We start from the raw sequence: 16970 nt of genomic DNA, 5'->3' as shown, positions 1-16970 counted from the left end.
GGTCACCCTATTAATACCACCCAGATTAACCCAAAGTTGGCCTCAGGTTAATTTCAACTTGTGTTAACCAGACAGATGACTCAGTTCACTATTTGTTTTATGTTTCAGAGCTGTGTCCTGAAAAGTGCTTACAACAATCCTACGCATTCAAGTCTGAAATGACAACATTTGTTTCTCATTTTTCAGCCATGCCATTCAGAATAGTGACTTTCACTGCTGTCATATCCTGGTTTGGTGCGTCCTGAGTGGCGACACGCCCAAAAGTGGATTAACCATTTTTTGCCCTTTAGTGAAATGAAATCAATTTCTATCATTGTCCCCAGGTTTAATCCCCACTTTGTCGTGACGTGATGTGTCACAAGTATGCTCACCAAAAACTTGTCCGAGGCCAAGAACCGTATCGTGCTGCAGTCACCGTTCGGAAATTTTAATCGTATGCTGAAGCCATTTGGGTGTTCCACCTCCACCATTTCATTCAATCTCTGCCTTCTTGTCTCTCTTACCTAAAATTAGAACAGATATAATGTATCGGGATATGGCCACTAGAACCGAGATAGGTAATGAAGCAGGATATGGCCAACGGGCCTAAACTAAAAATTGACTGAAAACTGAAGAATGCCTTTTCGCGACATTTTATCAGGTTCCAATTTGTCAACTTCAGATGACAGAGAGCTACGTATACTTGGCGGATTCAAATGAAACTTGGGCAGATGATGGAGTTTGATCTCCTCTTCCAAGATATGTAAATATGCAGATCTCTGGAGTTTGGTTGCATTTAGATTGGGAAAGTCTGTTCTTAAATCATTAGCAAGTTGTTCATTTTTTCCTCTTTACTAACTCTCATACGGCAAGGCATAGAACTACAGTATTGGGACTGGCTTCAACTGCCCTTAATAGAGAGTTGCCCTTATTAGGGAGATCATGAGGTTTTCTGACACTAGGTGGTGCCAAAATGTCACACCAGAGCTGGGGTACCCGTGAGAAGAACAGCTCGTGTCACAAGCTATAATTTGGCTTTTGTACTTTGACCACCTACACAACCATCAAAGCCGCCAAAACATGCCAAACTGCGGATAACCATCGGACAGTAATTAACACTCTGGGTTCTGGTGGAGCAACGAATTTGTCTGATCAATTACAACAACATATGGTAAATAGCATGACAAAGACGCACCATGTCATCCTGTTCTTTCTTCCTCATGGTTCTCTTCTCGGACTCTTCGGTTTTTCTTCTTTTGGCGTCCTGTAAAAATGAATTGAGAAAAATATTTTCACTAAGTAAAACTATCCCGAAATGACAGTAAAGTCGCCAACCAAGATTTCCCAGGCCTTAAGACTCGCTGGAAATAAACAGACGAATGCTCCAACAAAAATTTCAGCATTTCCATGGAGTATTTTTGAATTCTACTGACTCAGATTCCTTTTCAATTACAGGCTAGATGATGTGACGTGTTGAGGCCATGTGCTCGTAGCCGTCGTTAGGTTAAGGAGTCGCTAAAACTGAAAAAAATGCATAGCGTATTGATTTGGTTAACCTAACGACACATTTGAGCACACGGCCCCTGGGCAGTTAAGTAAATCATCAAATGAGTCAATCCAAGTCATTCCATTGGCATATTTACCTTTTCTTGATCTGCTAAAAGTGACTGCTCCAATTGATTTTGTTTTCATTTACCGAGTTATACTTACATTTCCTGGAGTAGCAGGTATTCCAGCCTGCGAGTGTGAGTTAACAGGTTCATTTCCCGCCTGTGATGTGCCAGGCTCAGCAGTGGGCTGAAATGGAAGAAGACCCAGGTCATTTTGTGCATCCAGGGCTTATTCTAGACAATAATTTTCTTTAAGCCACATTTTCTTCATGAGTGAGAGCACACTTTTAAGTCAACAGGAGACGTCTGCCAGGTTATGAACCAAGTATGCCTCTGATAGCCACATTTTGACCGATATCAAGGACTTTGCAATCGTAACCCTTAAGAGTTCCAAACTCATTTCCTTGGGATAAAGAAGTTCTGGACCAATCGGAAACATTCTATCTAGAATTTAACAACACGATATTTTATCTGTCAATTTTTTATGAAATAATTCAAGCTATTTTTTTTATAAAGGTACTAATTCAGTGCAGTCAACTTTTATTAGGATCCGGGTGTTATTTATTCCAATAAATCGAACAGGTTGTATGGCTTTAACCGACAGTAATTATGATAAAAAACGAGACAGTGACCTTGACTGAGAACATTCTGTCAACGATGTGACTGAGATTTAGGATACATACCAATCTATCAATTTTCCCTCCAGGTACCACATAAACTATTTTCTTTGGGTTACCACAAAATTTATGGATAACTTTGCTGGTCTTCTCCCCAGGAGGGAATTCTAAACGGGTTCCCTTGGCGTTGGAAAATTTAAAACTCATCAGGTCCAACGGCTGACCCTGCAACCTGGCACATTTGTCTAAGATCAATTGCTTCACAGCATCTTCCCCAACATCGACTGGAACTTTCAAGGTTGGGCACCCTGTATCATCTTGCAGCTGGCCTGAAAAAGTCATTTAAAGTTGCTCTCAGACATGCATAATAGCAGTTAGCAAAGCTCTTCCCAATTAAGCTCTCAAGACAACTTAACAACAGCCTTGCAGTTTCCAGGGCTCACAAAAAGCACCTACATACAATGCTGGTATTGCCAGCATAGTGCCCTCATTATTTTGCCAAGTGCTCTGAAAACAAGACCCTTACTTGGCAATAGTTGTCCCATGGAGGTATTAATACCTCTATGGTTGTCCCCAGCAACTATTGCCAAGTTACTTCTTCAAGTAGCATTCAATTGTTTGCCATTGGTAATTTTTTTCCACCTCTTCGTAGTATTAATCATGTATAGGAAAGGGAATGGATAAATACCATTTATTAAAAATAAATCCTCCTCATGCTGGACTGGATATTTCAATCAATCATGTGATGTCAATCTTCTCCCAATCAACACTATCCTTTTTTAAGGCTTCAACTTACCTAATCCGTTATCCTTAAGCTCCTTGAGTACTTTCCAGGAAGCTGGGCGTTTAGTTGACTTAGGGTCATCCAACACAACAAATCTGATTAAATAACTTCCAGTGGGACGACCACGACCCTTCTTTTTTACTGAATGCCGACGGCCAGTCGGTGGAACAGCACGTCCATTTCTATTCTGTTGAAATCTGCAAAGATGAATGGGGTGTGTTACATTCCTACAGAGTAATTAAATTTCAGCACACCGGCGGCGTTTTGTAATAAATAAATAGTGCACCTGCTTTTTAATCAGTTGCATATTCTTGGGTACTTGATAATATGCATAAAAGATGTGCTATGTGCCCCGGTTCGGTGCATTATGTGTCCCTGTTCGGTACGGTAGTGTCCCGGTTTGGTACGGTCGGTTGTGTCCCAGGTTCAGTACGATCGGGTCCGGTTCGGTTTTTAGTCTTAAAAGGTAAGTCGTAAGGTATGTAGGGTAGGTATTTTTAAAAAGGGTTGGCACTGGGGGGTTAAATTCCAGGACTTTTCCAGAAAATTGTACAAGCACTGTTTAAACATTTAATTCTCCCTCTAGTTTTTGGGTTGGGGCATGCACTCGACTCACCACATGCAGGCCAGAAAATGAGTGAGCAGTGCCAGTCAGTGAGGGAACCATCCATGCCATGACATGAGTATTGACCAAAAAAGGTCAAAACTGGTGAGGGAAATAAGGGCGATTTTACGAGTCCCAGCCAACAACGGTTGAACCATAGGATGCAGCCTTAGAGGGAGGGCCTGCACTGCACACCACGCAAAAAGGCGGTGGTTCCCATTGGCCAAAAGTATTTTAATACGGAAGTGACCGATTCTAATAAGGAAGTAGACGTTTTCAATACGGAAGTGGAATATATAAGCACATATAAAGCGGCATTCTGATTGGCTGATTTTATGTCCATATAAAATGGGAATTTATGTGGTGATAAATTCGTCCGGTCTAATTTATGTGTAGATATTATCTAATTTATATGGACATAAAATACCAATATATCTCCACATAAAATAATTTATATGGACATAAAATCGGATTTTATGTTGACATAAAATTGAATTTATGTGGACATAAAATGGAATTTATGTGTATATAAAATGAATTATTGTGCATATAAAGAAATTCATTCTGATTGGTCGGAATATATATGGACATAAAATATGAATATATATCCACATAAAATAACAATATATAAGGATATAAAATACGAATTGTGTCCACTCTGGCTTGCCATAAACGTAAGCCCAGGGTCATAAATTATGGTGTAGTAGTGATGACATAATTCAATTTTTTATTATTTTGCCCTCCCGGGGATTTGCAGCGCCCTGCAGGGTCTGCTTTTACTTGGCCACATGGGGAGCGTTTGCTCCCATGAGGTCTGCTTTAGCCATATGATGGTCTTTGACCCCCTATAGGGGTCCGGTTGGCCACGATGATGGTCTCGGCTCAAAGCGAGTCTGTTCCGGGGTGACTATAATTATAACAGCCCGGACGTGTCACATTCACCACGGTTTCGGCCTATTGTCGATTCCCTGGCAGAACGTCTTCCGCTGGGAGATGTCGAGTTAAGAACACGGCTTACTGTGCTTCCTTCTCTTCCAGCAAAATGGTAAACGCTAAACACAAACGTACCCAGAAGACTTCCGGCCGGTCGGACAAGAGTCGTACCGGAAGGGTCAAGCCAGGGAAACGCCCTAAAACTGGTGACGGACCCGCGACGAAACGGAGGAAACAGGATGCGGACAACCTCGGATCACCCGCTGACCTCCAATCACCCGATTCTGGTACATAACGTGATCCCGGACCAGATCTGACTACGGATGCTAACAATCGGGACAACGGTGCAACCCAGGTCGACAAACAGGATATGGCCCACACGTTCAAACTGGCTAATGACATGATGTCTAACATGAATGCCATGATGGCGAACATGATAGGGTTTTTTGCCGGAAAGGCAGTTAACACTCCGTTATCTGGGGCACCAGGTGTTCCCGGTGTAAAAGTAACCCACGACCTACCCAGCTGGAGTCCGCCGGACTCTAACTCCTGGGAATCTAAGTCCTACGGTCCTGGACGGCTAGGAGCTGGAGTCCTAGGACTTAGGTTACTAGCAACCAATGTCCTTGGACCGTGACTCCTTAGGAATGTAGGTCCAAAATCTAGTAATCTCCGTCCTAGGTGGACTTCCATTACTAGAACAAACTAGTATTCCAAGTCCTATGTAGATTTTCAAGGAAGATACATTACTCTACTCAAAGTGCCTGCACCTAATTTTCATTCGCAGTGAGGTGTTGCAGCTTACCGATTTTCTATGGCAATGGCTTTTACAATTTCATTCGCCTTGTACTGTACATGTATGTACATAAAGAAATCAACAAGTCATTCTGTTTAACCAGATTCTGTATTTAATGCAAGTATTCACAAGGGTTGACATAAATACTAGTATCATACCCTGCTCTTGAATTGGGCTCTCAAATCACTCTGTTTTTAACCAGAATTGATACATATTGTGGTATTGATAATGTGTTGACAGTGACATGAAGACTGGAACGTAGTTTATTTCTTTTCATTCTCAGACGGCCCCTTATGCCATATCTTTAAGTTCGCCCCGTTTATTGAGGATTTCAAGTGGATACCATCCTCGTTCGTTAACAAGTATCCCCCGCTCTTGGTCTTGCTCCTTATGACATACGGGCCCAGCCAAGGTAACGCAGATTTTCCCCCTTTTCGATCCGATCGTACCAAATTTTTCTTCAGGACCTTAGTTCCAACGGGGATATCCTGCAACAAAAAGAAATATGAAGTTTGAGAACAGAAGTTTGCAATACATGTAAGGTGCCACTTGCCTTAGACAATAGCTTCTTTGCAACATTTCCCTTCTTCAGATCAGTGACGTCATCTTCGCATGGTCAAATGAAGCAACATTTTCATGAATAATACATGAATACGTTTTGTCTAACACTCACGTTTTGAGAGATCCTCCTCTTGTTGTAATGCGTTTCTTGTCGCCCCTGGGCCTTCTTGATGTTTTTAAGCACTTTCTGCCCTATAGACTCTCGCATTCTAGTAACTCTCTTATTGACCTCTGCATGTTGTTCACTCCCACTTGGTCGGGGTTCGTCTGCTTCGGCGTTTCCCTCAGGTTCATCCACATCTTCAGGAAGAATGGGTTCCCTAAAATGAATAATGATTGAACTTGCGCGACACATAATAAGAGTGATTCAAGGTTATTGTAACCACTTATAGCTACACACGCAGCGCTTAAAACAATATTGATAACCAGTTAGTACTTGGAAACTGGTAAGTACATGTCAGAACGAATCACTTACTTATTATCAATCTAAGCTGAATTTAAGACTTTTTTGGTGTCAAAAGTTTGGGTCAATTTTCCTTTCCTTTTAGACAACAGAAGACCAATAATTACCTGCCATACATGAGGAAAAAGGGAGAAAATCCCGTTGAGGCGTGCTTTGAGGTGTTGTACGCGAATACGACTTGAGGCAATTGGTTCTCCCAGTCATCACCTGGCTCCATCTTTAGTAGCATTGCTTCCAATGTCTGATTGAAACGTTCTGGAGAAAAAAATACAACAAATGAAGCGAAATTAATTTACCTATAAAACAGAATTAGAATATGTGGCCTTGTTATGTATTGTCTGCATTTATATAGCGCTAACAAGTTAACCTGCGCAAGTCCTTTACTTACCAGTTAATCCATTCGACTGAGGGTGGTAAGCCGTGGTTCGGTGGTGCGACATTTCTAAAGCAGTCACTGTGCCCTTCACAATCTCGTTGTTGAATTCCCGCCCTTGATCGGAGATCAAAACCCTTGCGAAACCAAAACTGAAATAAAGAATACGAATACGGAATTATGTTTTTTTATGCGTATGTCTATTGATGAACAGTCCTGTCCCTGAGTAAGGCATGATGGGTTATACTTACATGTAGCTGCCAAAGTAGCGCTAATTTGACTATCGCCTATGTCTCAAGTTATAGTAATGTCTTATGCCTATGTCCTATCAACATGATCAAGGAGAAAGGAAAATTATTTATTTGTCTGATTTCATTCTCTATTCATTGTTCAAATTTAGTCTATAAAACTTACCACAAGAATGACTTGAAAAGCACCTTCGAAACACCTTCTGCATGTTTTGACGGTAGTGGGTTCGCCTGGGCCCACTTGGAGAAGTAACAGGTCGTCGTGCATATGTATTTATTGCCATTCCTTGACTCTTCTAGAGGCCCGATAAGATCGATACCAATCTGAAATCACAAAAAGGGGACAAAACGAAAGTAGAGTTAGAACGCAGATAATCAATTGTAGCGTCTTGCCCAGTAGGACACCACTGCATTACGAGATATTACATTGTATTCAAATGCAAGATACTATCGCTATTTATATGAGCATACTGCAGTTAGTTATAAACAATGAAGAGTGTAAACTCACCGTTCTATAGCATTGCGCTTTAGCGACAGGGATCGGGTGAAGAGGCGGGGCGACCTTATTCATTTTGCGGTTTACCAGCTGGCATCTTGGGCATTTCTTCAGAAAGGCATTAACGTCGGCTACAAGGTTTTGCCACCAATAGCGCTTTTCAACTTTGTCCAAGGTTTTATCCCTTCCTAAATGCCCACCTGAAATGTTGGAATGGTAGTTGAAAAGAGGAAAGATTTTCGGTACCACGATCATTTCACCAAAGTTGCCTTCAAATTAAAATTCGCTTATTTGATATAAGTGTTCAAGTGTATCCTTAGAACAGTAAGCACATCAGTAAACACTACGCATAAATTAACCATCCATCGCTTACCCAAGGCCGACGAATGGAGATTCGCAAGCGCGTCATCGATCTGTTTTGGCGTCATAAGGACCTTGCGCCAAGGACTTTCGTGTAATTCCCCATCTTGGTCAGCATCATCGTAAGTGCCTGGGACGTCGTTTATCTTCTTTTTCAGTCGCCGATACATGAGTTCACCGCGTTCAAGCTGTAAAAAGACGTATGCTGGTGTTAACAGTGAAAGCATTCATGGTTGTTGCTTCCCAGTCTAGTTTTTTTTTAGAAATTTGAAATTTTTTTGCTTGCAACAAAATTGCCTGTTTGGGATGAACACTGTAGTCGTGCGTACACGCATTAAAATGTATTGAAATCTAGATCAGCAACACCGAATTTGTTGCACATATTTGTCGAAAAGGTGTACCATTAGATTTCGCGCTGGAGAGGAAATTGCTATGGCATGGGGTCTATATATTGATTGAATTTGAAACATCATAACCAAAATCCTACGCAGCGCATCAATAGCCTTCTCAAAAATAAGCTTCCTCCAGTCATCCGGACCTATTTTCCTAGGAATCTAACTCCCCCGGACCTTCTTTTCTAGGAATCCAAGTCCCAAGACCTGCTTTCCTAGGAATCCAAGTCCCCCAGATCAGCTTTCCTCGGAATCCAAGTCCCCAAGACCTGCTTTCCTCGGAATCCAAGTCCCCCAGACCAGCTTTCCTTGGAATCTTAGTCCTCAGATCTGCTTTCCTAGGAATCCAAGTCCAAACTTACCTTAAAATTGTTCTTTGCTGCTCGGCGGATGGACCGCTTCCTCGAAAGACTGCAACGAGCTGGATAGGCATGGTCCCGTAAATAGCGAAAAATAATGTGCGAGTCATGAGGTGTTCTTTCGGTTGACATCTCGGCAGGAATGAAGGCCAATACAAGTTTCCACTTGCGTTTTATAGGCCTAGGCTACACTGATGATCATGATTGAATGTTGAGTCACTCGAATGATTGTAATCGATTATGCAAGATGTAATGAAGAGAAATAAACAAAAAAAGAATAGACCGAGCGGGACTCGAACCAGCGGTTTCTGCTTACTAGGCAGGGACCATGACCACTACACGATGGGGGATTGGCTGGCAGTCATCCCAAAACTTTAAATACTAGTATTTGAACGCATGTTCTATTATATACCGTAGTACATGCGTATGTAATTTAAGTGGGTACGGACATTGGTTACGGGGACCTCAATTTTTGTCACTTGTAAAAGAAATCTAAGTCCCCCAGTAATCAAAGTCCTACCTTCCTTTCATATATATAGGAATCGTAGCCCAGGAAGGGAAGTCCGGTTAGGACAACCGTTCCCAAGGAATGGGGGCCCGTAGGGCCCCCATTCCTTGGAAACCGGTTCCGGGCGGACTTGCATTTCTTTTACACCGGGGCACCTCTTCCTCCCGAGGTCATTGCCGTCGAGGACCTCGACTCGGCACGTGGCGACAAGGTCACTGACACGATTGTCCCGGATCAACTCTCTAGTAAGAATCAGGTCATTGCTGATGGTTCGAAGGTCCCGGTGGGTGCCTCGTTTTCTTCGGTTGCCTTGGCCTTAGATGCCCATGTCAAGTTGGAACACAAGGAAAAGATTTGGGCCAACGAGTACTTCGACATCGCCAAGCTTTTGAACCCAGCTTCACACAAGAAGCAATCTTTTAAGATAAATGGGGCAGGCACCGATGGGAGCGAGTCCCTTACCTTTTCATTTGGGACCCCTAAGGTTAAGATCACTTCTTTTACGCAATGGCAGTCGGCTTTCGCTATATTCCATTCAATATATTTGGACAAATTTCCAACCTCATCCAAGCAGCTCCTCAGATATGAGGCCACCGTTAAAGATTTAATGGTCAGAGGGGGTGACTGGATGTTCTATGACGAGGGATTCCGCCGCAATATGGCGGTTAACCCTCACGGCTGGGATGAACCCCTATGGGAACTTTGGGTGAGAGCAACAAATCCTGGTGCCTCTTACCGAAAGTTTCCAGCGGGAACCTGCTGGAGATACAATGGTGGGAGACCGTGTTCTGGCTGCAAGTTTCCCCATAAATGCTTCGAATGTGGAGGCCCGCACGGGGCAGTTCAGTGCGTCAGCCAGAACCGCGGCAACGGTAAACCAGCCCTTAGTTCTTCCCAATCATCCTCCCCATCAGCCATGTCTAACCCTCGACCAAAATCCATTGTCACCATACCTAACCCCGCTAGACGCTAAAACAACCTATCCAATGCAAAGCCGGCTGCCGACGCCAATTAAGCCTCAAGTCCTAGCGGAATATTTAGAAGGTTACGACCATGAATTAACCACATTTCTGCTGGATGGTTTCACGGACGGCTTCCGTTTAGAATATCAGGGAGTTCGCGCTAGTAGTTTCTGCCCGAACTCGCCGTCGGCTAGTAAGCATCCAGAGGTCATCGATAAGAAAATTGCATCTGAGCTACAAGAAGGTAGAATTCTCGGCCCGTTTGATTCTCCACCTACGCCCGATTTTAGGGCATCCCCCATTGGTGTTGTCCCTAAGAAAGAACCTGGGGACTTTCGTATGATCCACAACCTGTCGTACCCTCGCCAAGGCGATTCCATTAATAAGGGCATCCCCAAAGATCTTACTAGTGTTAAATATTCTTCCATCTATGATGCAATTTCCTTCATCAAACAGCAGGACAAACAGGTTTACCTGGCGAAATGTGACGTTAAGTCGGCTTTCCGTATCATTCCCATTGCTCCCGAAGATTACCCCTTGCTTGGCTTCGAGTGGCGGGGAAAATACTATATGGATCGGGTGTTACCGATGGGGGCCAGCATTTCCTGCTCCCATTTCGAAAGGTTTAGCACTGCCATAGAATGGATTTGCCTGAATAAGCTGGGTTTTTCTTCCGTGGTCCATGTGCTGGACGATTTTCTTTTTATTTCGCTCTCCAAGGACGCCTCTAAGAGGGACTTGGAAAAATTTGAGGCCTTTTGTGAAGAGGTAGGCATTCCGCTGGCCACGGAAAAAACCTTCGGACCAGCAATTGCTCTTCCATTCCTTGGCATTACTCTTGATGCAGAAAAAATGGAGGCCCGATTGCCCGTGGATAAGATTTCAAAGTTTAAGCTAAAACTTGATTATTTTTTATCCAAAAACAAAGCCATGCTGTTTGAGTTTCAGTCACTGCTTGGGTGCCTCAATTTTGCCTGTTCCGTTGTTCTGCCGGGCCGTGCATTTTCCAGGCGGCTCATTGATCTTACGATAGGTTACGCTAACCCATATCATCATATTCGTATTACCAAGCAGGCTAAAGAGGACCTCCTCGTTTGGCGTGCTTTTCTTGACCAATTTAACGGAAGATCATTTTTTCATGGCGACAACTGGTTCTCAAATAATCAACTACAGCTCTTCACGGATTCCTCGGACAGCATCGGATTTGGCGCTCTATATAAAACTCATTGGTTTTACGGGATCTGGCCCGTGGCATGGAGACAGTTTAACATCGCCACCTTGGAGCTGTTCCCTATCGTGTTAGCCGTTTTGATATGGGGCAAAAATTGGGCCAACCAGAACATAGTATTCTTCACTGATAACCAAGCCATAGTGTCCGTCATAAACAAACAAAGATCTAAAGAACCGCAGATAATGTCCCTGGTACGGTCCCTGGTAAAAGCCTGCCTCGTGCATAATATCGTTGTGAGAGCAAAGCATATTCCTGGGAAAAAGAATGTATTCGCTGACATGCTTTCTCGTTTACAGATACATGCGTTCTGCAAACGGGCGCCTTGGGCGGACCCAACGCCCACACCGATTCCTCCAGAGCTTTACCCGGATGGATGGAATCTGCGTTGAGTGAATTACGCAGTAACATGGTTGCATCGTCCACTATGGTGGCTTATCGTAGGACCTGGGACATTTTCGCTCAATTTTTCAATGACTGCATCAAAACGAAACTATGTCTTCCTATTTCGGTGCCCATTTTAACTCTTTTCATTGCCTTTTTGCACGGCCGTGGGTATTCCCCTTCGTCTATTGCGTCCAGCATGTCGGCTATATCCTATTTACATAAGCTTAAAGGGAACTGCCCGGGAAAAAAAGGGGAGTTTTGCACGGCCCGGTCAAAACCTTAGGCGAGAATAAGGTTTCATTGATAAATATAAGGAGTTTCAAGGCCCCCAAATCATTTGTAAGGTTCAATAGATACTGGCCTTTCATTGGTTTACCGTTTGCGTATCATTTACATACTCTCATCTTGAAAAATATGACAATATTTACGATCACGTTATTGATTTTTGCAACATTTTCGGTAACGCGCCCCTTGCGGATCTGTAAGGTACCATTCGGATGCTTGAAAAATGCCTCGTCTCGTCGATTCGCTCGCGGATAAACGCATCAGGGTGACTGCAGCAACTTTTAATTGTTGGAGACAGAGAAGGAAGGAATATGATTATCAGTTTGATGAAAACTTTGCAAAGTTTCTTCTTGGGACTCGAAATCCATACTACTATTCTCTCCATTTTCCATTTTCTCCTCTCTCCAACTCACTACTATCGCTATTGACTGCGTAACATACACTAACATTCTTTCGCTATCATTGCTAACTTCATTTACGAGAACACTGGCCTCTTTGTAGCCGATTATGTAACCCATAGTGGAAACACTGGACAGCGCCGCCCGGCATGATCCACGTGCTACTGGCATATCTATAACTCGTAGTAAATAAGGTTGTAAAAATATGGAAATGAGATGCCGTATATGGAAACCATGACGTCACTAAGCAGTTCTTATTTCTGCTACGGGTGGCGCTGTTGCTTGCTTCTGGAGGCGCTATTCAACCTCTTTAATGACATGGCTGACCCGACCAAATCATTCGTTGTGGCTAAATTACTTTGCACCGCCAAACATTTGCGTGCGCACCCGGATGTCCGCTTGCCCGTTACCAGGGAAATCCTTTCCAAATTATTGGTTGCGGCCCCACTTGTTACGTCTTCACACTATAACTCGGTCATGTTTCAGACTGCCCTAGTACTTGGTTTCAGTGCCTTTCTTAGGGTGGGGGAGATGCTCCCTTCGACTAAATCCCGTCTAGCCAACTGCCTTCACTTGTTCGACCTGACGGTCGAATCCGATGGGCTCCTGGTATCTTTTCGAAGATTTAAGTCTAGCAACACACAAGGCTCTCAAACCTTGCGCCTTTCTGCACTGTCCAGCACTTATGACCGAGCTTGATTATATCTAACGTGTGCGAGGGGAGGAGCATTCGGCTTATCTCGAGGATAACGTCCATGCTTAGAGTAACCAGGGGTCCATGGGTTCGGTCGATTACTTCAGAGGTCTACAGCTTTCAGTGTAGCGGGACAATAAATTAACTTTGAATTAGGACTGTAACTGTGCGTGTGTGCGTGTGTGAGGGGGGCAAATTTTGTTGATTTCTCTCTTTGTTTAGGGAATACAAGCAATAAAAAGTCATTGATTCGCTAGTTGTCTATTGTATTGGTCGAAAAAAAGAGGTATGAGGAACATCAAACACGTTGCACAAGCTCAAGCCCGGAGTCTTGAGAGGGCATTATATGATAGCATATTTACCCACAGTAGGCAAATTGACAATTAAATGTACAAAGAACACCAAAAACCGATTTAATAATCATTCCGTTGTTAAAATTTCAGCCTTTCAAGCGAGGAGGAAGCACAGCAATCTCGGCACGACCTGAGAGAACCTGTGGGAAACGATAGAAACATGTCCGAAGAGGAGGATGAGACGGACCGGATGGGGCGCAAGGCTTTGTTTTATTCGTAAAATATCATTTGTTTGTACTGTATATATACTGAGTTGAATACAAAATAAATTGATGAGCAATAATTTGGTTTAGGTGATGTTATTTGCGGATTAACACACGCCTTTAGCTGCCAGAACGCGGGATGAATGAGGTAGAAAAGGACTGCCGCTCTACTCACAAAAATACTGACATATATTGACATTTATCCCCACTATCAAAGGAATACACTTCCCGAATAGACTGTGTCATATAATTGGATATCACGACGAAACCAGGCGATATGCTGAAATATTTAAAAAAAAGTTATTAATTATATAATTATACTTAAGGACACGTAAATAATTCCCATAGTACTGCAGGCCAGGATATCTTCCCAATATTTGTAAGCATTTCTGAATGAATCCTGTGATACGCCAGTATTATTAACGTATCCTGGTCATATAATGACATAGAATAATGTTATAATGCGATATACTGGGCGTATAATCTGATTTCCTTAGAATATTGTCCATATGCAGTTTGGGCAGTCATAACTAAAGGTCACTTTAACAGAACTGAAGTGTACAGCATACTGGTAATATGATTGAATTATGAGGTGGTAATTTGTCCACGTCAGCTGGTCAGTGATGCAAAAATGCACATTTAAAGTTTTGTTCAGGGTGAGCTGACGAGACGTAATCCCAGTGACTTGTCTTATGATATTTGGTAACTTATAATCCTATCTTTGTCTTTGTTATCGTTCAGGTCTGGAAGGTTCAGATGTTTCATTAGATGAAGAGGGAGCCACTGATGTGGACGAAGGGATGGAAAATGATGAAGGTGATGACAACGATGATGATGACAATGATGACGAAGGTTAGTCTGCAGCCAGTTACTTCAGTCGGGGAATAGATTGTTGAGAAGACTTCATTGGAGCCTTATGATGTTAAATGATCAAACCAGGAGTAAAAGGGAAATCTCTGACCTGAAAAATTGTTGCTTTCTTCGAGGTAGAATGTCAATCCTGACCTGGCCTTGGGAAATAGCTCAATATTTCCACATTTTCAAATCGTTTCGATTACTTCTGATTGTTCGAAGCTTTGTTGCTTCAAGTACTCTATTCCTTTAGACGATTGCTTGTGCATTTCAAAAGATCCGCCGGAAGTTGAGTAGGATAAACAGCTAATAGGACGAAGAAATTGGCAATGAAAATAGCGGATTCTTTCTATAAAGAATGATGGAAAGTGATTGGTAGTTGATAACGTTACAATGTGTTGGTGTAATGAGGATTCATGGTGCCATCGTATCGAGTGATTCCAGGTTTATTGGGTCGGTTGAAAATCACAGAGTCCTGCCATGAATTAGACCTAAACGTGTATAAGAATTTATTCGTTAACTATCCCCACGGACTGTTACTTTAAAAGATCTGTACCATCCACAGAATACCAATTGTTGGTTGGTTTTTGAATGTACAGTAATCGTCCTGAACTTTTCCCAGATATTGGTGAAAGTGCATAAGCTACAAAACGTTCCTGTGTACATCGTTTTTGAGCAGGCTTTCTTTGTGTTTGCTTTTGTTGCTGCCTCAAATACATGTATGATGTAATACCATCATGTTGGTGAATATATCTATATACTCTAAGAATTGACGGTAATGAATACATGTAAATACGAACACAATATGTTTTAATTGATTCTTCCCCCAATTCACCGTCGCCCAGAACTAGCACTGATGCTTATCTTCAAGATGGGTTGTTCCCTCAATACACCATCACCCAGAGCTAGTACTGATGCTTGTCTTCAAGATGGGTTGTTCCATCAATACACCATCACCCAGAGCTAGTACTGTTGCTTGTCTTCAAGATGGGTTGTTCCCCGAATACACCATCGCCCAGAACTAGCACTGATGCTTGTCTTCAAGATGGGTTGTTCCCTCAATACACCATCACCCAGAGCTAGTACTGATGCTTGTCTTCAAGATGGGTTGTTCCATCAATACACCATCACCCAAAGCTGGTACTGTTGCTTGTCTTCAAGATGGGTTGTTCCCCCAATACACCATCGCCCAGAACTAGCACTGATGCTTGTCTTCAAGATGGGTTGTTCCCTCAATACACCATCGCCCAGAGCTAGCAATGATGCTTGTCTTCAAGATGGGTTGTTCCCCCAATACACCATCGCCCAGAGCTAATACTGTTGCTTGTCTTCAAGGTGGGTTGTTCCCCCAATTCACCATCGCTCAGAGCTAGCACGGATGCATGTCTTCAAGATGGGTTGTTTCCCCAATTCACCATCGCCCAGAGCTAGCACGGATGCTTGTCTTCAAGATGGGTTGTTCCCCCAATACACCATCGCCCAGAGCTAGCACTGATGCTTGTCTTCAAGATGGGTTGTTTCCCCAATTCACCATCGCCCAGAGCTAGCACGGATGCTTGTCTTCAAGATGGGTTGTTTCCCCAATTCACCATCGCCCAGAGCTAGCACGGATGCTTGTCTTCAAGATGGGTTGTTTCCCCAATTCACCATCGCCCAGAGCTAGCACGGATGCTTGTCTTCAAGATGGGTTGTTCCCCCAATACACCATCGCCCAGAGCTAGCACTGATGCTTGTCTTCAAGATAGGTTGTTCGCCCAATACACCATCGCCCAGAGCGAGCGCTGATGCTTATCTTCAAGATCGGTGCACGAAATGGGTTGGAATACTGAGTTGAGTTTGTTATACTGAGATCAGTATTCTGGCGGTGATATGTGTTATGATTAGAATATACTGGGTTATACTGAGATGGTTTATATTTCGAATATAATGATCAGTGTATCGCAGCATATTCGTTACCCCTAGTATACTGAGATGTAATATGTACTCCTGGTGAATCACCCCATGAAACTGTTCAACCGAGGCACGTAATTGGCCAACTATAGCCCGGCTGTCTGCGGACAGGGTATCTAGGGGAGCTCACCATCTCAAACTTTCCATCTCGCACTTGAACAATGTCGTCAACCTTAGCTGAGGGCCTAACTATAAAACAGTCATTCTGCTGAGACCACTGCTTAACATTTTCAGGGTTCTCCAACAAGTTCACATGTGTCGGTACAAAAACATACCCCTTATCTGCAGCAAGAACGACAACGTAAGAATCCGTCCCTCGAAGAAGTGCTTTGATTCAACAGGAAACCTGATCCTCTTCAATGCTCAACTGTAGCCCACTGAGTTGGCTATCACCACACCTAGGGGTTGTTGCAGCCCTAATGGCATAGTTCTAACTATGTATCCAGATGTATCAACAAGTGTGGTGGCTGTGAGGCAATGGCCACTTCGGGATAAAACAAATTCTTCTGGCATTCGTAATCCATTGAATTCAATGTCCGTATCTTTTTTGGCTCAATAGAAATCCCTACCGCCTG

At 43.1% G+C, this 16970-nt stretch overlaps 2 protein-coding genes across 2 annotated transcripts; one reads left to right on the top strand and one right to left on the bottom strand.

Annotated features, from left to right (window-relative positions):
* Positions 1-5586: 5586 nt before the first annotated feature.
* On the bottom strand, positions 5587-6512 carry LOC135486772 (uncharacterized). The gene is made up of 3 exons (XM_064769871.1): positions 6455-6512; positions 5997-6204; positions 5587-5811 (listed from the first exon to the last, which is right to left on the bottom strand). The coding sequence occupies exons 1-3, from the start codon at positions 6463-6465 to the stop codon at positions 5587-5589; spliced, it is 444 nt and encodes a 147-aa protein (XP_064625941.1). The 5' UTR covers positions 6466-6512.
* Positions 6513-9853: 3341 nt separating this feature from the next.
* Positions 9854-14450, top strand: LOC135486771 (calsequestrin-1-like). Its single transcript, XM_064769870.1, has 3 exons — positions 9854-10668; positions 13481-13587; positions 14335-14450. Exons 1-3 carry the CDS (start codon positions 9854-9856, stop codon positions 14448-14450), a joined length of 1038 nt encoding a protein of 345 aa, XP_064625940.1.
* The last annotated feature ends 2520 nt before the right edge of the window (positions 14451-16970 follow it).

This window comes from Lineus longissimus, chromosome 4 (assembly GCF_910592395.1).
Source record: "Lineus longissimus chromosome 4, tnLinLong1.2, whole genome shotgun sequence".
Lineage (NCBI taxonomy): Eukaryota > Metazoa > Nemertea > Pilidiophora > Heteronemertea > Lineidae > Lineus > Lineus longissimus.
The sequence above is the reverse complement of the archived record's forward strand: the minus strand, read 5'-3'. Positions and strand labels throughout refer to the sequence as shown.